Source organism: Canis lupus, chromosome 1 (genome assembly GCF_003254725.2).
Source record: "Canis lupus dingo isolate Sandy chromosome 1, ASM325472v2, whole genome shotgun sequence".
Lineage (NCBI taxonomy): Eukaryota > Metazoa > Chordata > Mammalia > Carnivora > Canidae > Canis > Canis lupus.
In genome coordinates this window covers 92,679,719-92,703,433 of record NC_064243.1, presented here as the reverse complement: position 1 = coordinate 92,703,433, position 23,715 = coordinate 92,679,719, and the positions used below count along the sequence as shown (strand labels likewise).

Sequence of the window (23,715 nt, the reverse complement as noted above, 5' to 3'; positions counted from 1 at the left end):
TTAAAACTTATAAAAAAAAATCATTTTGCATTTGCCAAGACTCTGAGGCAAAATTGTTCTTTTCAAGGCTGCGTGTCAAAAAACAAGTCAGTTGAGCTGCATTGTATGCCTTCTTTACAAATTTCTTTCGGACTTTATTCTTTCCTCCTCGGGACGGGACGGAGGTATTACTTCAGTTCGTTGTGTTGCTGGTGTTGGATGACAGAGCAGCCAGTATTCATGGAGTAGGATTTCTCAATCTTCACCCCTCCACTGGCCTACCTGACGTACAATAACCACCGTCCCAGTCGCCATTTTTCCACCCTCCCTCAAACCATTCTGACTGACACATTTTTGAAAGAAGACAGTGGGAAAATCCTTCCAAACAAAGGTACTCACTGTGTTGAAACAGTGAAGGAAGAAGTTTTCCATTTTCTTGGTTCTAGAATTCTGAACAAGGAGCAAAATCTCTTTGGAACCTTGAGATGGTTTCACCACAGATAGCTTGGTGCGCTTGATAGAAGAAGACAAAGAAAAGATATACCTCCCTTTTATTATTCTTTTTTTTTTTCCGGATATTTCACAAGATGAGTACCTACAAGAGTAGGTTTGGCTGACTAGTATTTAACTGCTATGAGAGAGAAGAAAGGCAAGCGGATACTCCTGAAATTTAGCAAAAGTGATTCATTTTCTCACAGATTCCTCAACCTTAAGACATAATTTGATTTCTCAAAGTCTGTGACTTTGAAACATGCATATCTCTAAGTGCTAAGTGATTTTATACACTAGATGGTATAAGTTTATTTGGAGGCAAATTATATGGACTATATTTTGAGAATTTAGAGTTAGAATGATCTTGCTAAGTTTAGTGTAAACAGTCATCCTCACTGAAAATATTTTATTTTTATTTTTATTTTTTAGAGAGTGTGTGTGCTTGTTCCAGTGGGTGAGGGGCAGAGGGAAAGAGGGAATCTTAAGCAGACTCCCCACTGAGTGCAGAGCCTGATGTGGGGCTTGATCTCATGACCCTGAGCTGCAACCAAGAGTCAGATCCTTAACTGACTGACTGAGCTACCCAGGCGCCCCCTCACTAAAAGTATTTTAGTAAATACTTTTGTAATTTACTTTACCAGTTCATGTACCAGCAATGGTTTTTAAAATTATTTCCTTTAAATCAAAACAAATGAGACTCCAAGACCCCATCTTGCTGATGAGCAGGAAATCTAACCTCAGTCATTTTCGCGTGGGTGCCTAGTCATTACTACCTTGCCAGGGTGAGACAAGACCCCAGGATCTTTGTCCAGAGCAGAACATTCCAATAGCTTTCCTGGCTCGTGGTCCACAGGTTCTTGCTGAGGTGCCTCCTGGTCAAGGCCAGAAGTCTGCTGTTCCATGCATTGCTTGGATACAGGAAACTGCTGGAGCTGGGAGCCCAGACCTAGAGTCTGGCCTTTGTACATTTGTCATGCAGCCATGGACACCCTCCCTATGCATGCATCCCTCTGCCCCACCCCCTGCCTTCCTTGACTTTGAGCTGAGCACTCTCCCCTTCTCCTGACTTCCCCCTCAGAGGCAATCTTCTCTGTCCCCATAGCTTTTGAGCACCTGGATAATCTCAGTGGATTTAGGATTTTGCACAGGTCTAGGAAAGAGGATGGAATCAAAGAGTATCTACTTTTAGCTCTCTTATAATAACCCATCTGGGACAAAGGAGCACAAATTACAAAGCATAGCTCAATAAATTTTCTTGCCATATACCTGGGCTACTAATGGGCTTTTGGAGCATGGAGTCCAGAATCTATAGCCTACAGGCAAAAAGTATCTGGCTGCTGAGGCACCTGAGTGGCTCTGGGGGACTTCTGGGTGTAGGAAGCTGGGTAATGTCTGGTTCTTAGAAGATGGGTGACTGAGTTTTTAATGTAAAAAAGTATAATCTCCATAATCATCTGTCTTTTCTCTGGGTCTGATGCTTCTGGGCATCCCATCTGGACTTGCAAACCCATGTAGCATATGTAACAGAAAATATTTATGGTAGAATATGTGTCTCTTTGGACAGTTCTGAGGAATTACTGTTTGAGGGCAAACAAAGGTAGTCTAGCACCTTTTGGTGATGCCTGTGTAAGCTTTGCCTTTTAGAACTAAGATGTTATCTCTAATAGGAAGGAGTAAATGGAATTTTTGCCTCTGAACCAGCTCTTATATGCTGAAAAAAAAAGTTCCATTGGTTTATATTGAGTAGTTTAGACTATACTCTCTTCGTGTGTGTGTGTGTGTGTGTGTGTGTGTGTGTGTGAGCGCGTGCGCGCGTAGGGAGTGTGGAGAGAGGAAGGCAAACTAGCAATATTCCAAGCTATTGAGTAATTCAGAGACAAGGATCTAGCAACAATTGTAGTCACCACTGGTCCATACAGTGAGGAGTCTACCTGTGGGCAGCTTTGCCATTTCCTATCGCATCTTTGCTTTTGGTTGACTTGCGGAGAGAAACATCTTAGGGAAGACATGATCTTGGTTTTTGGAGAATGGTTTGGAATCTAGTAACAGGCCCTGGAATTGGGATTTAGAATTCTGAAAGGCCCTTCCACAACCTTATATTTTGTTTCCTTTGTAAGGCCATTTGGGGTTACTCTGCATTTGCTTCTGCCTGGCCTGCCCCAGGGCCTCAGCACCGCACCCTGAGATCATCACAACATTTTCCTCGCTTGGCTTCCTGCCTTTAGTCTTTGTTCTATCTCTGTATGTGCTGGAAGTAGTTAGACTACCCCCCTTCTAGTCTCTCTCCACACCTATGCCTAAACACCTACTATAGCTTTTTTGGTGGGGGAAGTGGAGGGAGGCTGGTCTTGGATGTCCTGTATAACCTGATAATCCTTTAATATGGGAATCATTAATACTGGGAATACCTACAACTCATAGAGTGCTTCCTGTGTGCTGGATACTACGCTAAGTGTTTTACACACATTGACTTCTTAGTTCTCCAAACAGCCTTATGAAGGTCGGTACAAGTACCATGCCCATTTCCCATGTAGGAAGCAGAGGCACAGAGAGTTTAAGGAACTTTCCCAAGGTCACATAGCTGGTGAGTGAAGCCATTCTGGCCCTAGCATTTCCATCCCTGCTCCTTGCTCATGCTGCCCCCACACCACTTTGCCCTCTTTGGGCTGCCTTCTCCCCTCTAGCATCAAGAGGTTCAGATCAAATCCTACTCCTCCCCTGTATACACAGGTCTTGGTCTTGTTTGGACACTTTGTGTGCTCAGCACCATGGCTACTGAGTTTAAGATCCGGTGTGTTTCCTCATCCATGTGTTGGTTACAACTCTCCAGCTGGTCAGAAGCTCTTTGAGGACTAACCCACCAGCCAGAGGCTCCACTTGCCCTGTACAGCACCAAGCCCACAGAAGGTGCTCAATAAATGTGACCTGATCAAGGGAAACGGAGGCATGGACTACACCTCAGAATCTCCATGGGTAGTCATAATATACTGGTTTTTTAAAGCCATAATTTTTTGAATGGCCTACTAAAAATCTCATTAAAGTGTGTGCCCTCCCTTCTCTGCTCCCAGCCTTTCTTATTTATGGAAGTTCTGTCTTTATAGAGTCAGTATAACAGTTTTATCTTGAACTCCTTCATTTTCACAGATCACTCCCATGGCATAAACCTGTTAAATTAGATCATAAGCAAGCATCATCTCGCCCATCTGTGTACCTGCAGTCCCCCGGGGTACATGCTCTCGTTCAGCTTGGAGTGGGGCCACGGGAAACAAATACCTGATCAGGGAGCTCTACGTTCCCCAACTGCACCGGTACTGCTTGCTACTTCCACCTTTCAGAGTAATGCTTTGCTTATTTAACAAATATATCTCATCTCTTCCCATGGGATTTTTTGAAAATTTGTCCAGGGAAAAGCAGTAAAATGTGCTTACATTTTCTCTTTGGTTTTCTAGGCTAATTGTTGGTGAACTTTATTTAACACTCTTGCTAAACTCAGAGTCTCTATGGAGCAAAGCGGCTTTCGGTTAACTTGGCAAATCATTACAAGGGAGAACAGAAGGGTCAGCATAAGCACTCTGTACTAATTAGTTGATAATTGATGTACCATAGCTGACTGATGGGACTTTAGCATATAAACTTCAGGAATGTTGTTTAATATATCTTTACATCTTTATGAGGTGGTTCGGAGCTGTGTATTAATAACGCCTTATCAGGAGTGCCTGGTGGTAGGGAGATAGATTGAGGATTCATGTCCAGGAATTTGGGGCACTGAGTGGTACCGAAAGGAATATGATATTTTTTAATCTCTTGGGGTATAAATACGATTCCATTTAATGCAGGGATCAGATGAAATGAGTCATGCTAGTGATTCTGTACTTGGAGGCTGACATTCCTGAATGCTGACTAAGGTTAGCAGAGTGTTGGTGTGAAAGTTATATTCTTTTAGGGTGAACTTGGTAGATACCAGCTGCACTTCAAAGAGCAACGTGGTATGAGAACTGCACAACTCATGGGAATCTCTGTTAATCTGGATTCAGATTTGGCCTACTTATTGGCTGGGACTAAGTAACTCACTTTGGACCAGAGTCATGAAAATAGTCTTTATGTGATCCCCCTGTCCTTTTAAAACTTGATCTCCTGAATCTTTATCTACCAATTATAAAACTCCAATCTTACTCTGACTTGCTCCCATAACCGTTGCCTTCTTAATTCTGTTGTTTACCAAAATGTGACCAGCTTCTGGTTCACGTGCTCCTCCAGCCTTGGTCCCTGTGTCCTCCAAATGCCTCCTGGGTGGACATGATCTCTGGTAGGACTGTACCACTCACTACCTACAGCACAAGGTCAGCGGGCCAATTGCACCAGCATCATCTGACTTTTTTGGTTTGAGGTGGAGCCTGTAAATTTGCAGTTTCGAAAAGCTTCCCTGGTAACATTGATGTGCGTGCAACTAGGTTTGGGGCCATTGGTAAATATATATCATCCAGCTGTTCAACCAGAGTCTCCAGGGGTTTAGAGCAGCCGTTTCAGTCTGCCTCTCCTTTCTCCTGGTCAGACAGCCTCCTCCTGCAGGCAGCCCTGACTTCTCTTCTTCTCTCTCCAGTACACGCCATGCCTCCTCCTTTCTGTTTCCATGACTACATTCAGTCATCTCCTTCTCGTTCATGTGCTTGTTCTTCCTTCATGTTCTAGCTTTTTTTTTTTTTTAATTTTATTTATTTATGATAGTCACACAGAGAGAGAGAGAGAGAGAGAGAGGCAGAGGGAGAAGCAGGCTCCATGCACCGGGAGCCCAACGTGGGATTCGATCCCGGGTCTCCAGGATCGCGCCCTGGGCTAAAGCCAGGCGCTAAACCACTGCACCACCCAGGGATCCCCATGTTCTAGCTTATTATTTTCCAAGAACTGTTTCAGTCTTGAGTGAACTTATAGGGAAATTAAAAAAATATATATATATACATACACATTCCATATTATTTCCCCCTCTGGGAGTTTCATTTTTTTATTTTTTTATTTTTTTTTCCTCTGGGAGTTTTATTATGTGCATTTGTACATTTACTTTTTAAAGATTTATTTTATTTATTTGAGAGAGAGCACATACAAGCCAGGGGAGTAGCAGAGGGAGAGGCAGGCTCCCTGCTGAGCAGGGAGCCCACAGGGCTCCATCCCAGGACCCTGAGATCATGACCTGAGCAGAAGGCAGATGCTTAACCACTTAACTAAGCCACCCAGGTGCCCCCTGCATTTGCATTTTTAAAGGCTCTGGGAGTAAAGGTTCTGTACTATAAAGATATGTTTACCTTTGTTGTGTTAGGGTTTCCCAAAGCTATTTGACTATGGATCTCTCCGTGATCTTGCCTTATGTGTTACCATTGAATACTCTTGGACTCCCTGAAGGACTTTGGGAAATGCCTTTATGGTTAAAATTATTATTAGTCAATGAGTTGCCTGGAGATTTCTCCCTTCTCTGAATTCCTGTTTCTACGATTCAGCTTCATGCTTAATCCTGTACAGTCCCGTCTCATTATCTGATTGTTCCTAGGTGAGTATGTCTTGTCTCTACAGACTGTAAGCAACATGAAGGCAGGATACTATATCCAGTATTCCTTACCTCCCATAGGTTTTGTGCAATTTTGAGCATTTGTAACATTTGCTAAGTTGAAATGCTTTACCCCTGAATAGAAAAGCCAATTATGTCATTCTGATTCTCATTATTTGGTGTTCTTAGCCATTTACCCCTGCCTTAATGTATTTCAGAGTAACACACTACACACTCACATATAGTCATTAAGTTGCCACTACTGTATCTTAGCAGTGAAACGTTACCAGTTTGACAAAACACTAGATAGCAAGCTGAGTATGTTTAGTATGCAAGAATTTCTTATTTCTAGTTTTAGGGAAGCATATGAATGAAAGCTGGAGAGAATCTAAGAATAAGGTAGAATGACAATGAGAAAAGAGGGAGGCCTGAAGGCTAGGGCCCATCCAGAGAAGGACAAGTCTACTGTATGCTGAGGAGAAGGTTTTGGAAAGAGAGGTGTCAACCTATAGTCCTTGGTCACTCCAGAGGAAAGAGATGCTATAAACAATATCAGAAAATACCCGAGATAAATTCTTTAATAAAATATAATTAACACTTTCAATATATTAAGTGCTAAGCCCTAAACATATGACATATGTTAGATCTTTTAACCCTCAAAACAACTCAGTGAGGTGTGTACTAGTGTTGATCCCATTTTAGAGAGCAGGACAGTGAGGCACTGAGAGGTTGAGTAATTTGTTTAAGGCCACACGGCCAGTCCATGGTGGAGCTGGGGTGCTAACCCATGCTTATAACTACTGTGCTTATTTGTACTTGGTTTTTTTTTTTTCTTTTTTTTTTTTCTGTGCCCTACTGTGTGGTGATTTACTAACCTACCTCAGCATGAGCCTCAAAACCTTTCCTTGAAATGCATGATCCTGGAATGGAAAACAGTTGCTCTACAGGGTGTTCTTAGGATAATTGATAATATTTGAATATAAATGATATGCTACATGCCATTATTATGTCCTTGCTAAATGTTTTGAATTTAACAATTATACTGTGGTTTTACGTATTTAGGAGTGAAGGACAAAAATCTATGATTTATTCTTAAATGGTTCAACAGATTAATAATAAAAGTAAGCTTATGTAGAAAGCTGGATGGATGAAGAGGTAAATACAGTTTATTCATAGACAAAACAGAGTTTATTTTACTATTTTTACAACTTTTCTATAGTTTTCAAATGTTTTAAAATGAAAGGCTGGGAAGGAAACCCTGATCTTCAAAGGTAGTAAGGCATATATTACATTGGTAACATATTGTGGTATTGGTAGTATATGGTGGTGTATATTATATTGGCAATATATGGTGGTAAGGTATATATTAATATACACTTATCCTTTTAATCATCTTTAACAAACTGTGAGTTAGGTACTGCTACTGTCCCCATTCGAGTTAATAGGACATCACTCACATAGACTTAAAAGACCTTGTCCAGTGTCACACAGCTAGTGAGTTGGGGAGCCAGGACTCAAATCCTGATGTATATTATTATTTCTGTCTCTACAACACCCTGCATTTGTGTTAGGTTATTAGATCACGTTTGGCCTACAAAGAAAGCCATCTGGGGGATCCCTGGGTGGCGCAGCGGTTTAGCGCCTGCCTTTGGCCCAGGGTGCGATCCTGGAGACCTGGGATTGAATCCCACATCGGGCTCCCGGTGCATGGAGCCTGCTTCTCCCTCTGCCTGTGTCTCTGCCTCTCTCTCTCTCTGTGACTATATAAAAAAAAAAAAAAAAAAAAAGAAAGCCATCTCATATGATCCAAACTAGAAGCAGTGGTCACTTCTTTTGTAATGAAGAGTACTCATCTTTGTACTCCTTCTTGTAGCCAGAATGAGGGCTCCAGGGGGGCCAAGACTCTGTCCATCTGTCTCCAGGGACTCCCTGGCTTGTGGTTGGCACTTGGTAAGTGTCACTTAAGTGAATAGTAACAACCAAAGAAACTTTGATTAGTTCTTCCTGACTCCCTCCTATATATATATATATATATATATATATATATATATATATATGCCATTTCTGTCTCCCTCCATATCTGTGTCATTTTTAGAGGAACTAGTGGGTAAACACAAATCTTCTGAGGACTATAGCCTCAGCACGGGCAATTGCGACATAATCAACTCTTTGACTTCAAAAGAACCCTTTTAACTATCGAAGACATTAATTAAAAACATGTCCCTACTAGGATGATCTCTCAGTTCAGAAACTCAAAAATGCAATACATTTGCACTCCCCACCAGCACACAGTGATCTTGGCTAGAATGTATGTAGTACTCAGAAGGCCATCTACTGGCATCTTTATTTGAGCAGTAAACACATTTTTTAAAAAAACATCATGCAGCCTCTAAAAATAAGTGGTATTTCAAAACAAAAACCAGCATACAAGTGGTTGGCACATCTGGTAGACAGAAAAGCTGTATGGTTTGTTTTCAGGGAATGACAAGCCAAGCAACATTCAAACTTGGCCAGTTGAAGACTTTTCTTCTATCTGTGATGACACCTGTTTTTAAAACGTAGGCTCGAGCCTTAAAGTGGGTAGAGAATGAAATAGCATCATTCACTATCTTGATTTCTCTGTGATTAGATGAGGTTTTTGGTGGCCAGTGAATTTGGGAGTGTAGCCAAAGTAGCCAAAACGATGGGGATGCCAGGAAGGGGGAGATGAATGTCTCAGTATTAGAGAGTGGGGAGATCATTTGAATGTGTGAATCCAGGGTGGAGAGTTACAAAGGCAGCCTTGACCAGTGTAAAATTCTCACCCAGGAAGATGGCTTTGTAATTATGATCCCCATGGGCTTCATCCTCAGTTCTGACCCAGTTAGCAGTACTATAGAGAAGTGTCAAGGGATTGGCTTAGTTGGAGTTTGTTTTTGAAAACTGGCACTGTTTTAAATAAAAAACCAGGAGGTTTTTTAAGCCAGGAGGTTTCAGTGGAAATAATGTGTGAGTATTAAATATTCATGTACAACTGTCTTTTATTTTCATTCATTCATTAAAATTTGTGTTCATTGAGGCATCATTGACATGTAACACTGTATTAGTTTCAGGTGTGCAGCATAGTGATTCACTGTTTATACTCACTGTGAAATGATCACCACAATAAGCCTTATATCCATCGCTACACATAGTTACACACATTATTCTCCTTGTGATGAGGACTTTTAAGATTTACTCACATAACCGCTTTCAAATAGGCAATATAGTATTATTAACTATAGTCACTTTGCTGTACATCAATGCCCAAGACTTATTTATCTTATACCTGGGAACCATAGGTTCCCCACTGCCCCTGTCCCTGGGACCACTGATCTTTTCTCTGTATCCATATTAATTCATTCTTAACTTCATTGACAGACTTTGGTGTGTACGTGTTATAGGCCCTGGGCTACGTGCTGAGGAAGCAGAGCTGCCTCAAACAGGATCTTTGTCTTTAAAAGCAGTAAAATATAAAAGAGGAGGAAGTGGCAGGCATGTAAACATGACAGTTCCTTAAAGGTGCTGAAGCAGATGTGCTATGAGAGATGGTGGGAGAACAAAAAGGAGACTTGGTCACATCTGCCCAGCTGGCAACGGGGAAGGGGTAGCAGGAGAGGAGGTGACCTTTGAATTGAGAGCATGAAGACCGAGAGGTGCTTACCAGGTAGACAAATTACAGTAAGGGTGTGCCCAGCAGAGAGGAGAGCATGAACAAGACAAGGGATAAGTGAAAATTTTCAGCAACTGTATTTGTATTTATTGATTTTTAAGGTGTGCATTTTTCTACATCAGAACCTCTCTGAAATCTCGATACCATGCGCTAGTTACAGTGGTGGCGTGTGTTCTTACCGGCACATAAAATAATACTGTCCCTTACAATATATGGCATCTTAGCTTCGATGGAAGAAAGTGTCAGTATGCTTTGTTATCAAGTGGTAGTTCTTGGTTGTGCTGTTCCAGCTGTTAATATGTATTTGTTTTAAAGTTAGATGTTAGAACCTTTTTATTGAGAGAGAACCAGGCATTAAATGACAGATGAATAGATGATATTGAATTTAATGGGAATATCTGACATCTGATGTTGCTTTTAATAGCAGTGGCTAGTGGTGATGGAACCTGTGGAGGCAATTCAGGTGTCTTAACATATTGGACCAGGGTATGAACCATCACATTGCCTTTTTCCGAGGTAAAAAAAAAGAAAAAAAAAGACTATGCAAAGCAAATGGCATGTAGCTTGTTGGAATTCATAAAGATACTAAGTTTATGATCATTGCATAAGAATGTACCCACTACTTTTGATGTCAAAATGGAGACCTGATGGTACTGTTATACGTGCGTTGAAAACGGAGAGACTATCTATGATTGGTCTTTCAAGGCACAAGAAAATACATCAGATAGAAGTGGCAGTGGGAGGGGGAGAGGGAAAGGTTCTGGTTTATGTGTCTGAAAAAAAAAATCAGGGAGAAATTTCTTTTGGAGCTAATGATCTTGGCAAGTATCCAAGAAAGAAACTAAGCATCTAGTACCTAAAGTTAAACACATAGGCACCATGAAAATACACTATAATGGAATCCATTTCTGCTCAGTCATTAAATCCCTGTGTGGCCTTGGGCAAGTGAATTACCACTGGGATTTCCCAGAGTGCTGGACTAAACAGCAGGTTCCTGCCAATTAAAAACATTGCAACTCTCTCAGCATTTTTGAGATGTGGTTTCATTGATGAGAGCATGGTGATTGCTCTAAGGTCTGTTTATTCTTCAGCTTTGTGGGCTCTTGGAAGAGAATGTTAAAGATGACAAAGTCATTTTTTGGTTATTTATTTAATTTCTGGAAAAACAAAATAGGAAATTATGTCCCCTGGGGCTAAAGGAGAGTTACTGTGATGATTTTCCACTTATTTTGATACATCAATGAGAAGTACGGGGAATTTGATGAGAAAACTTTAGAGTTTAATTTGTTAAAATCTGACATTATGCTTATTTTTGTTTGAAATGGGAACACCAGTGCACACTGAGGCTTGACCAGGTAGTTTGCAAAAAATGTTTGAAAAAAGCACATCCATGTGAAAAGAATGTCTAGAATGATTCAACCAGTATTATTATTATTTCTTATAAATGAGTCATGGCTGTGTTTGACTTTCTGGCTTATGTTTTTCACTTCTCCATAATGACACAGATTTTGGGGGGTTTCTTTTTTTCTTCCTCCTTTGGGTATGTACCACATTTTACTACATTTGAAGATTGTTACTAATGAGATGATAAATCAGTGTTGAATTTGGTTACCATGCTGCTTTTAGGATGAGTATTTTGTTAATGGCTCTTTCGTCCTGATTTTCTTTTAATTGGGTATATGTCCAATGACAATGTACTGGAATGAAGAGGAGAAATCAGGACTAGAGGGACACAGCCAGACTATATCCCTTTAAACTTTTTGGAAGGCCAGAATTGGAAGGAAGTAAATGAAGTAAGTAAGTGTTCAGCAGTGTCAACTTTCCTTGCTGGCCAATTCAATATATTAGCCATTCTAGAAGAAACTTCTAGATATAAGTAATCCCATCTACTTATCACCTTAACTCTTTAGGTAAGGAGACAATAAAATATGATTCTTAATAGCTAGGTACTTCTGCATAGAAGGAGCAAAATGTAAGCACATTTTGTATGAATGGTGATTATCGAAGTTTTTTTATTGTAGCAATGGCTTTTTCATTGGAAATACAGAAAGCTTTTGGTATCACTAATACTAAAAATGAACAAAAAGGTGATCCAAGGACTATCTTTAAAGAGGAGTCCTAATATAAGTGGGCAAGTGTGTGTATTTACTGATTTCTGATGTAAGGCACATGAAAGCTAACCTGATTCATTTGTTTTTAGGGGCTCTTGGCTTTGGGCCTCAGTGCAAGTCCATTGGAAAAGGCAGCTGCAACAATCTAGTGGTCACCAGCAGTCCCATGATGGTTCAGCGACTGGGACCCAATTCACCTCCAGCAAGCCAGGTCTCTACAGCATGCAACCAGATCAGTCCTAGCTTACAGAGGGCAATGAATGCTGCCAACCTGAATATACCTCCTTCAGATACCAGGTCTCATGTTACTTTTTTTTCCCCCTTCTTATGGTATAATCACACCCCACATGTGTTTTCCCTTCCCTGCTGAACACACACACACAGAACACACACACATACACACACTCAGTCAAGCAACTCTATCAAATTGAGCTTTGTAGGGGAATGTGTATAAAAACCATGTGTCATAATATCTTAATTGGGAAGATGGTTTAATACCTGCTGTTTTACTGTGTGAGTGTAAGTAATGCCCAGTTTGACTTTGGGGCCTTAGTGACTAAAGCCCAGAGTATAAATGTGGCAGTTCCTGGTGAAGCGGTCCTGTCATGGCTAGAGAATTGAGATGTGCCCTGTACATACATCTCTCTTCCCTGCCCGGTTTTCAGTGTATACAATTGTGGTAACCCCAGGATGCTTTCCCATCTGTTTGTCTATTCATCCATCCACCCATCCACTCGAATATTTGTTAAGTAACTACTGTCTTCATAATACAATAATTGAAGTTAGGGAGATGGTAGAAAATGTAAAGAGAGAGGCCATGAATTTCAAGATTTTATGATATGTCTGGGAAGACACACTTTCATGCACAAATTATGTAACATTTCAACTCAATGTCTGATTAGGTGCTGGAATAAATGGGTCCAATAAATGCTGTATATCATTCCATATGGGAGAGAATTGAATAGGAAGGGGAAATCACCCTTTCAGGCAAATTTTTGTATCTCTCAAGGTTGATATTATAGAGGACATAAAACCAAAATACCATGCAATGTGTAAGGTCTGTTTCCATGTTTGAAATGAATTATTTCATCTTCTGTAAGTAGTCTTCTTGGAGAAGCACAACCCAGAGTTTTTACCTCTAAGTTCTGGCTCTGCTGTAGCTGTGATTTTGCAAAGAAATTGGCCCTCTGTTTCCTCTTCTCAGAGGATGGAAGCTGTGGAGGTGTCTCACAGGTGTGGGGTCCCATTTCTTCTCCCATCCTCCCTCCTTTTGCTCGTGTCTCCTTTGCCCTCTTGTATCTCTGCACTGTCCTCCTAGCCACTACTTGATACTCAGAAATCAGAGTTCCTGGGTCCTTTTTTTTTATGCCAGTTTTTTAGTGAGATGGAAACTTGTTTTTCACCTGAGAATTTTGTGATGGGAAGCTGCTGCTGTCATTTCCCATTGATGATTATGCCTTGAGGGACTCCTCAGACTTGCTGAGTGTTGTGTGTAAAATTAACTGTACTCAGGGGGTAGATGTCATTGGGAAGCCTTCAGCTTCCTGTCTGTGGCAAGTCCAGCCAATGCCTTGAAGGCAGAGAGTTGTAATTAATGGAGAAAGTGACGGGAGGCAGGGTGCGGGCTGCTCCAGCCGTGTACCTTATGCAGCCCCTTTCATGGGCCGGCTGGAGAAGGGTCATTATCTCAGTGTTTTCTGGCATATTTGATTCCTTCGCATAATTTTATATCCTTAAAGGACAGCATCTTAAAGATGCATTGACATGTGTTTTTGACAATGTATTCTGTGAGTCTTTCGATGGAAATAATTCTTTGGCAGGATGAGCAAAGAAGCAGGAGTTGGGAGGTGGGGTGGCTTGGTGAAGTATGGAAATTACTTTCAGCGATCTGGGAAGGTTGCATTTATTTGTGATCCTCAAATTGATTTGTGTGTTCCATCAGACGAATGGAAGGAAAGGAGGCAACATTTCAACCTGAGGGCATTTTTCTGTCTAAAGGTAAAGAGGAGATGGAGAGACAATCAACTTTGTGTGTTGTCCATTGGAGATATGCTAGGGAAAGTGGTGAGGAGAGGGTATGCACTCTTCACATGGAGTGATGGCTGTTGTATAGAAAGCTGTAAAATTTATTATTTTTTCTTGATTATTTATGTAATTATTATTCATTGTAGAAAGTATGGAAAAGCACAAAATAGTGAATGATAGTCATCCTGAACCCTACCACCCGCAGGCAACCAGGCAACCATAGGAGCAATTCTTTTTTTTTTTTCAAAGATTTTATTTATTTCTTCATAGAGACAGAGAGAGAGAGAGAGAGAGAGGCAGAGACACAGGCAGAGGGAGAAGCAGGTTCCATGCAGAGAGCCTGACGTGGGACTCGATCCCGGGTCTCCAGGATCACGCCCTGGGTTGCAGGTGGCGCTAAACCGCTGTGCCACCGGGGCTACCCAGAGCAATTCTGATACATATCCTTCTCATTAGATGCAAACACATTCAAAATAAACACAGGTTTTCCCTTCTACCACATTGATCTATAATTACCTACATAATGTTATAATCACCATTTTTTAAGTTAATAGAAACACTTTCTTCTGTAGTAAAAATCTTATTCAGCATCATATAATGGCTTTTTTCTGCCCAAGATTCCATTTTATTAAAAAAAATCTATAATTTTTTATCAGTCTGTTACTGGGCATTCAGTTGGTTCCCTTTGTTTCAATATTATAAGTAATGCTTTGTTGGATCAATTCTGTGAATCTTCTGTTGTATATGTCTGGTTATTAGAATAAATCTGGTTATTAGAATAAATTCTTAGAAGTAAAATTTGCTGAGTTAAAGGAGATATGCAATTTTGAGGCTTTTGCTATGTATTTGCAAATTGCACTGTAGCAAAGGTCTACCCATTGATACACTCACCAGTAGTATGACAGTTCCTGTTTTTCTACTAAATTCCAGATATTACTATTTTGATACCTTTTGCCAGTTTAATGTACAAATTGTTATTTTATCTTAATTTGAATTTTCTTAATTATTGATAATATTTTATTTATTCATAGAGACACACACACACAGAGAGAGAGAGAGAGAGAGAGAGAGAGAGAGACATAGGCAGAGGGAGAAGCAGGGCCCATGCAGGAAGCCTGATGTGGGACTTGATCCAGGGTCTCCAGGATCACACCCCAGGCTGCAGGCAGCGCTAAACTGCTGCGCCACCGGGGCTGCCCATGTATTTCTTCTTTTGACTTCCTTTAACTGTTTGTCTTCTGGAGTGCTCATTTTGGAAAAAGCACTGCTTCTTCATAGGATTCTGTTTAATCCAGTGATGTACAATGTACCCTAATGCTTCATGTTTGCCTTTATTAACTTCCGAACCATTTCTGACTAGCCCCACTTAATGATAAATGCAAACTACACCTTACCTTCTTAGAGATCCAGAAGCCATTCTTAACTTAGGCATTGCCAAAACTCTGTGTAATACAGAAGTCATTGTATATATTTACCCTAAAATGACAGGTACTGATATGATAACCTCATACAGTGGCTTCATGTACCAATGCAGCAACAGAAGGGATTGGACACTACTTGCATGGGTTTTATATATGTTAAGCTTTCCATGATTCTATTTTATGATTGAATATTCATAAACCATCTGCAGGTAATACCTCTGTCGTATAGATGATGGACCCAAGACACACAAAGTCTAAATGCTTTGCCTAGTGTCACTTAGCTTGTCAGTTACAAAGTGCAACCATCAAACTAATAATGTCATTCTGGATCTCAAAAGACACTACATTTTCTTTCCTAAACCAGACATTCATGGAGGTGATTTCTGGTGGTGGAATTTCTTAGGGTCTCCTTTTGGGTTGGAGTATGTCCACAAAGCTCAGAGGAGAGCTGAGAATAGACTCTGGACTCACTGTAAGTTCTAATATTTTACAAAGCCATACTATCTTCAGATGCAGTGCTAATTCTGGGGGATTTGCCCATGCACACAGACAAGACCTTACAGATGGACCAGGACTAGTCGTTTCTGTGACATAGATAATATATATTCTCTTAAGGATCAGTTTGAGGAATTCTATGTGATCTGTCAGTTGTATGTCTTTTGAACTTGGCACTGAACCAAGCAATTCTGCTTGGTCATCATGCCCCTTATGGCACCATGACAGTCAATGAGCTCCTGCCTCACCAGCCACCTTAACCTGTTTCACTGATCGTGTCAGAGTTTTTATTGGTTGTATTTTGTTTGAGCTATTTCTCTTTCCTTTCCTATAACTCCAAATTAAACAGTCACTAGAAATAACATCCTTGGGAGCAGATGAACACAGGGAAATGGAGGTTGTCATGTCTGCTGTTTGTCTGTCTCTTTCCCAGAGGCCTGGTGTGTGCAGCAGCAGGGGCTGTAGGAGAAAGTCCTTGGGAACTTTCCGCAGTCACTCAGCAGATTGTCGCAGAAAATGTGGGTTCTAACCACAGCTTGTGTGACTTCAAGCCTATTACACCAGGTCTGTGAATCAGGCAGAGTATAATGGACCACATCTGGGGAATGGTATGGGGAGAACAACAGAGGATCTGTGTGACTCACTAGGTGACTGCTTATCCAAGGCTGCTTCGTTTCTACTTCCAGTGTTTGTTTGTGTGGTGTCAGTGGAGGGCTTCACAGAACCTTAGTTTTTATTTTCTGTAAAATAGAGGTTATTTTAAAAATCTGGTTTACTCATCTCACAGGCTGTATCAAATGTGATGATGTGCATGGAAAATGCTTTGTAAGCTGTAAGTGATGGCTATTTATCATTGTATTGATTATTCCCCTTCTTAATCAACAGTTTTTTGAAAACTTATATATCTTATACTCTGGTGGGTGCCAGAGAGATAAAAACAATTCCTTCTGTTGAAGGGCTTTGGATTTCATTGAGGAACATTATACCCACAGATGCCAATACTGGGCAACATTTAAGGCACAGTACAGACTGGTTTACACCTGCTTTGGAAAGAGGACTCTACTGAGAGCTGGTGTATTTGGGAGAAGTTTCATGGATTAGAACTTTGAAAGATGGAAAGATCTGGGGAATTGCACATGAGGGGGATTGGCAGCTAGGTAAACTTTCATTTGTTGGAAGTTTTGTTCGTATTTGGTGTTTGAGATAGAAGGGGGAAGTTCTCTGTTCATATTATTGCCATCATGAAGAGAGTATAGAATTTGCTTTCTGAAAAATGTATGGTAACCATCTTAGAAAACAGACATTCAAGGAGTTAAGGGATGTCTGTGTGGGGTTACCGTCAGATTTAAATCAAGCCATAGTTAGGTGTAATTGAGGAAAAAAGGAACACCTCTTGACAATAGAACAGATTAACGTGTAGCACTGGAGGCCACCCTCAAACTAAATAATATAATTTCATATGCAAAGTCTACGCAGGTGGGTAGAATACCTTCTGCCTGATATTTACCGCTTAAAAATCTGAAGTGCTCCAGTATGACAGTGACAGTGGCTAAGCCAGTGTACCATTTGAGAATGTTTGCTAAGCCTTTTCAACCTCCGGGTATAAAGCAAAGTCAGTTGTCTTTGCCTCATATATGACACGACTACTGATTTGGCTTGGGTCAGAAAGCAATTCCTGAATCTCCCTGGGGAAGGGACCAAAAGGCCTTTGACATCCAATCACCAGGAGCCTTCAGCTGAGCTCTGCAGGGAGGGCTGCATGCTGCGGGTGTGCTGAGAAAATAATTGAAAGTGTCCATGGGGAATTAAAAACAGATGGTTCAGAAACCACTTTGGGGCTTGCAAAAGGACTTCAGCCCAAATATAAGAATGGGGTGGCAAAAAAAAAAAATCTGTGTCAAGGGCAATGGGACGTAAATTCCTGCTGTGTTTGTCATTGGTAAACATTACTTCACTCGGTGGAAGCATCACATCGATAACGGTGTTATCTATCACCTTATACTGTGCCTTTGAGAGTCAAGATGTTTTCTTGCCCATAGCTCACTTGTAGAAAAAAGTGTTCCTGGCTTCCATTTTGTGAGAAGGACAAACAGGAACAGATGGGACGAGAATGCTTCTCTTTTCCCCTCAATTCCTTTGCAACAGGTTGCTGTATAACAGCTGGAAGTAGTAAATGGGTTCATTCTGGGAAGATAGATATTCTGTTTAATATTTTGTTTTGGGTTAATTTTTTTTGTCAGAAAAATCTCTGTAGAAAGCCAATGCAAGGTGCATCAGAGTAAACTGGATTTTTCTGATACACACCATGTCTGAGTCAGGAGAGACAGTGAGTGATGGCTAGCTTCATTGTGACAAATTTACATCCAAGGGATGTGGCTTTTCCTTCCAATGATTTTTTTTAAGGCAATGATGTCATAGTAAAGCAAGATAAATTTTAAAGTGGCCAGAATACATTACAAACCATTTTGATTTGCAGGTAAATCTTATGACACATGGGACATGGTTTGTAAAGGGAATGAAAAAGAGATGAATCACTGCTAAAGTGAACTCCTGAAAGGGAAAGATCTGTTCTTGGTCTCAAACTGCTCTGATTCAGTAGAGGAATTCATGGAAAACCCCAATCTAGCAGGTGTCATTAAACCCTGTGTGGCCCAAATGCATTATACTAAATACAACTTGATTTCAGGCTGTCATTCCCTTCTCTATCATAGCTCTGTTTTGTATATATTTTTTAATTTTCCGGGGTGATTTGATGTTGCGACTAAGTACTGATTGAGTTACTATCCAAGAAATCTTTAGGATCCCTTATCATCAGTGAAATGAAGTTGTGAAGTTATTATTACTTTTTTCTCAAATGAAGCATAAGTTTACATTTTACTTAATAAATTTTGCTCAAAGGCTGAGGCTCTGTTTAGACTTGTATTCACTGCGATGCATATTTGTAGTATACTGTACACAGCAAGTGCTTACTAAATGCTTGCTTATTTGGTTTGCCATGACAGGCATCAATAATTATTCCCCGGTCTTTTTTTTTTTTTTCCCCCGGTCTTTAATTCCTCCCCTTTCCTCCCACATTAAAAAAGATATTTAAAAATAAAGCAAGGACCCTTTATTATCATTATAGTATTAAGATTATTTATAACAATAGATCTTTTGTTTTATTATTCCAGTGAGCATTGGCCTCTATTGTCCTTCTTGGTAAAATGTTATTTACCTGGAACTAAAAGCCTTGGGTTTTATCTTAGCCAAAGAATGTGTGTTTAGCCGAGAATGTAATTAGGGGAAATACTTAAGGGATTGTCAATGCAATGTTCTTTTAGCTCTTAAGCAATCCATATCCTGCTAAAATGTTTGTCTTTTTTCTTTTTTTCCCTTCTGGCTGCTGTTCCAGGTCCCTTATTTCTCGTGAGTCTTTGGCGTCCACAACTTTGAGCCTGACGGATAGTCAGTCAGCCTTGAGCGTGAAACAGGAGTGGTCTCATGGCTACAGGGCTCTCCCGTCGCTGTCCTCCAGCCACAGCTCCCAGAACGGCATCGATCTAGGGGACCTCCTTAGCCTTCCTCCTGGGACAGCTGTGTCTAGCAATAGCGTCTCTAACTCGTTGCCGTCCTACCTTTTTGGCATGGAAAATAGCCACTCTCCTTACCCTAGCCCCCGGCACTCATCGGCCAGGTCCCACTCAGCCCGCTCCAAGAAGAGAGCGCTGTCCTTGTCCCCACTGTCCGATGGCATCGGGATAGACTTCAATACCATCATCCGCACCTCGCCCACGTCGTTGGTCGCCTACATCAATGGGTCGAGGGCTTCCCCGGCCAGCATGTCCCCGCAGCCCGAGGTCTATGGGCATTTCCTGGGGGTGCGGGGAAGCTGCATTCCCCAGCCGTGCTCAGTGCCGAGCAGCCAGAAGGGCCTGCGGGTGGCCGGCGGTGGCCTGGCGCTCCCAGCCTACGGAGAGGACAGTGTGCTAGAGTATGAGCGCATGCAGCAGCTGGAGCATGGGACCCTCCAGCCAGGTCTGGTCAACAACATGGTGGTGCAACATGGCCTGCCGAACCCTGATGGCCAGTCGGCCAGCCTGCTGAAGACCGAGCGCCTGGATGATTTCCCGGGCACAGCCCTGGACCTGCCCCCTGCGCCGCCCCCACTGCCTCCTCTGCCGCCGCCCCCACAGGGCCCCCCGCCACCCTACCACTCCCACCCACATCTACACCACCAAGAGCTAGTGCCCCGGGCCCAGCCGCTGGCCCTTCCCCAGGCTGCCCTGGAGGAGGACGGGGAGATGGATGATGTGGGGGGCAAACACTCCTGTCGCTGGATAGACTGCAGTGCCCTGTATGACCAGCAGGAGGAACTTGTGCGGCACATCGAGAAGGTTCACATAGACCAGCGCAAAGGAGAAGACTTCACTTGCTTCTGGGCTGGCTGTCCTCGAAGGTACAAGCCATTCAACGCCCGATATAAACTGCTGATCCACATGAGGGTCCACTCTGGGGAGAAGCCCAACAAGTGCACGGTGAGTCTCCTCCTCATGTTCGCAGGAGTTGGTTGTAGGTGCATGGACTTTTCCCAACTTGGCCGCAAATCAGGGGACATTTTCTTTTAAGGAATTCGGATACATGGGTGTCTAGGTATCCATGAAATGTGACTTCTCTTCAGTCTGAGGACAGGAAAAATTTCTTTAATTATTAGTGGCTGGGGTATTGCTCCACTTCTAGATTCTCTTCTGCGAACGTATGTGATCCATAATGTCAGGGGAGGTCCATCTGCCACACTGTCCAGAAGCTTGGCACATGCCTGCCAGGCACCAACTCAATTGCTGAAATGTGCAGGGCAGAAGAATACTCGCTGCACTACCAGCAAGCTTTAGCTTTTCTCCAAAGCAAATATTCAGTGATTTTTTTCCTTCCCTCCAATAACTGGGCGAGTATTGGGGTTGGAGGAGGGGTGGTTCTGATATTTGGAAAGGAGCTCACACTTAGCAACTTGGCTAGTAAAAATGTTGCTGCATACACCCACACGCCTGCACACCGCACACTCTCCAGTGTTGTGTGACTAGTTAATGATTTATAGCCGGCATAAAAACACCCAGGGGATACCACGGGAGCAGGATCTCACAGGCTCTCACTGAATTTTAAGGAGAGAAAATTTTGTGGAAAAGTATAAGGAGAATGAACCAAGAAGGGATGGTGCCTTGGGTATTGAAGGAAGTGGGCCTGGTGTCTCTTTCTCCCCTGCCTCCCCTCTTCACAACATCGATTCTGGAACTATCTCTGTTTTTTGGCAAAATTTACTCTTTTTGAATAATATGACTCTTAAATGATTTTGCAATCATTTCACACCTAAAAGAAACCCTCAGGGTTTACAAGCAGGACACCACCCTTGGGATCACAGGGCAGCTTTGCACAATTTCCAACAGCTCACTTAACTCTTGGAAGAAGAAGTGCATGTATTTTATATTAGTTTAGATGGACAGGAATATTTCTTTCAATGTTAAAATCTGAGAACTATAGGTACTCCCTGGATATTGAATATGCTACAGTTCACGGGATGTGTGAAATATATAAATCATTTTTAAAGGGGACTTATTCAGATGGTGGTCCCCCGACCAGAGTCCCTTCTTACTCTATCTAGTATGTCTTGATGATAAAGAATCTGGACCATGTTATGTTTGATTATAGATTAGCCAAGTTGTCTGATTTATGTAAAAGCAAACCAAACAGGTTGATAGCTGTAATGCAAGTATTGGAAGCACTTTTTTACTATCCAATAGGTATTTTTGAAAGAGTTTTCAGAATTTCTGGTGGAACGAAATTGCATTTCTTGCCATTACCTTATGCCCCAACATTGTGATTTTTCTTAAGGAAAACCAGAAGCTGATACACTGTGAGGATGCCAGATTAGATGACTGAAGAGAATAATTACATTTCAGGCGGCAAAACCTTACGCTGTCAGTAGGATTCTACATTAAAAATGCCAGAAAGAGACAAGCAATTGAAGGCAATTCCATTTAGTCTGTTTGGAACACACCGGCCTATTACAGGCAGGAAACACGTTCAGTCTCTGAAGGAAAACAGTCCAACCTTTTAGTTCTGACTAATCCTGGCTGAAAATAGTTTGCTGGATTTGGCTTTACTGAAATAAACATAAAGGCCTGAATTATCCAAAACATATTTTTCGCATTGCAAAATTAATTTTTGTGCAATAGGATTTCCCCATTTTCCCACTGTTCCCAGACTTTTCAGTGGCATATAACTTTATAAAGTTGACTTTTGCTAAAGTACATGATGACTATTAAAAATAGAAATACTGCAGTGAAAGAATAAGCTGAGAGGTGAATATTTGCAGGCCTCTGCATGGCTTTTCATTGTATTATTCAGGATGGGTATGGGAGGTGATTTTTCTCTTCTCTCGTCTGCCTACTTCCCACTTTTGGACGGAACCTATAAAAATCAGATTGCTAGATGTAACATCATATCAGATCTAGACCCACAAAGCATTAAATGACACATGTTGTAGTGCAAATGTATTTATATGAAACAGAGTTTCTTAGGAGCTGACTAATGCTGCAGTTCTAGTCTTGGGACTGTATGTTTTTAGCAGGAAGATACCCATTTTCATGTGAAATCTACATAGTGGGAGTGTTATATCTTCTAAAACTGTTACATTGCCACATGTCATCTGCTTGATTTGTAGGATTATAGCTAAGTGGTAGCACATAATTTTGCTGTGAAAGCTTAGTAGTCCTCTCAAGTTTTAGTCTACGAAGAGAAGACATTATACTTGACGTGGATGCACATCTGAAAAGACGCATTTTCTGCCTTTTGCAAAACCAATCTTGACACTTTTGGAATCTAGACACAAAGAATTGTTAAAACTGAAATATTTCATTTCCCGCCGTTTTGAAATCTGATGGTAGTTGATTCAAAGCTCAATCTTGTTGCCAAGTAAAATGACCACATTCATCTTTTGGAGACATGAAGTGATCTTTGGGTTTTTGTGGCTGTGTCACATGCTGCAAAGGCTTAGGGCAGCTTAAATTACAGGACCCAGTCCACTTTTGTTTTATGTATGTTTCACTGCTATTAATTTTTTGTGAACCGTTGTTAGAATTAGCCACCATTTTCACTCACTTAGCTTATTGATCCAAGAAAGATGCAATGACCCACTTGTGTTTGGTGACCATGACTACAGGCAGCACAGTGTGCTTCTGGAAGCTATGGTGGAAGAAGTATGTGAAAGGACTGCTCAGTGACAGCCTGCTTACAGTAAAAGACTAGCACTGCCATCCTCCCCGACGCCATATGCCATCTCATGCCAGGAGAGCACATCTTCAGAATCTGTGCCTATAACTTCTCAGCCTCACCCAGGATGCTGGGATTCGGATCACTCAGGATTTTAGGTGTCAGAACTGGGGGAGGATTGCTAATTTATTATTTGGTTAACTTACTGGAAGAAGAGAATGGTTTCTTTTCTCTTTTCCACCCAAACAACTCCACCCTTCTGTACATCTCATTCTTATTCTGTGGAGAGCCAAACCAGCTGCTCTTTCCAGGCCTGGCCCCGCTGACAGAGATATTCCCAGCCAGGGGCAAGGGCCTTGAGAAGTAAAGGCCTCAGCAGGCAGACAGACAGACCTCACTTAATCAGAAACTGGGAGATATATATATATAATATTAAAAATGCCCACGTCCACTCACTGCTGTCTACTAACTAGAGCAATTTCTAGATGCCGAATCATTCTATTTAGACCTTCCTGAGCTTAGATCAACCCCAAAAGTGACGACTCTCAGAATTAACCAGAACTTTTGAGCATTCCTAGGCATAACCATGGCTGAATTCTATTATATGTTTTTCTGAGATTAAAAGAGTTCAAATACTCAAGTAAGAACAAATCACGGAGCCTCGGATTTTGTTTCTTTCTCAAACCCCTGTTTCACGATGCTAAAAGGACAGCATAAAGTATA

At 41.5% G+C, this 23,715-nt stretch overlaps 1 protein-coding gene across 29 annotated transcripts in view; it reads left to right on the top strand.

Annotated features, from left to right (window-relative positions):
* The window catches only part of GLIS3 (GLIS family zinc finger 3), a 545,819-nt gene that overhangs the window by 232,010 nt on the left and 290,094 nt on the right, over nt 1-23,715 (top strand). For 23 of the 29 annotated variants that reach the window (XM_049092635.1, XM_049092627.1, XM_025423460.3 and 20 more), the window contains 2 exons: nt 11,899-12,106; nt 19,142-20,264. In XM_049092635.1, coding sequence (XP_048948592.1) covers nt 11,899-12,106; nt 19,142-20,264 — 1,331 coding nt within the window. Of the gene's footprint in view, nt 1-3,615; nt 3,780-11,898; nt 12,107-19,141; nt 20,265-23,715 lie in introns of all 29 variants that reach the window. The other 6 variants (XM_035699128.2, XM_035699129.2, XM_049092696.1 and 3 more) reach the window with 1 other exon arrangement.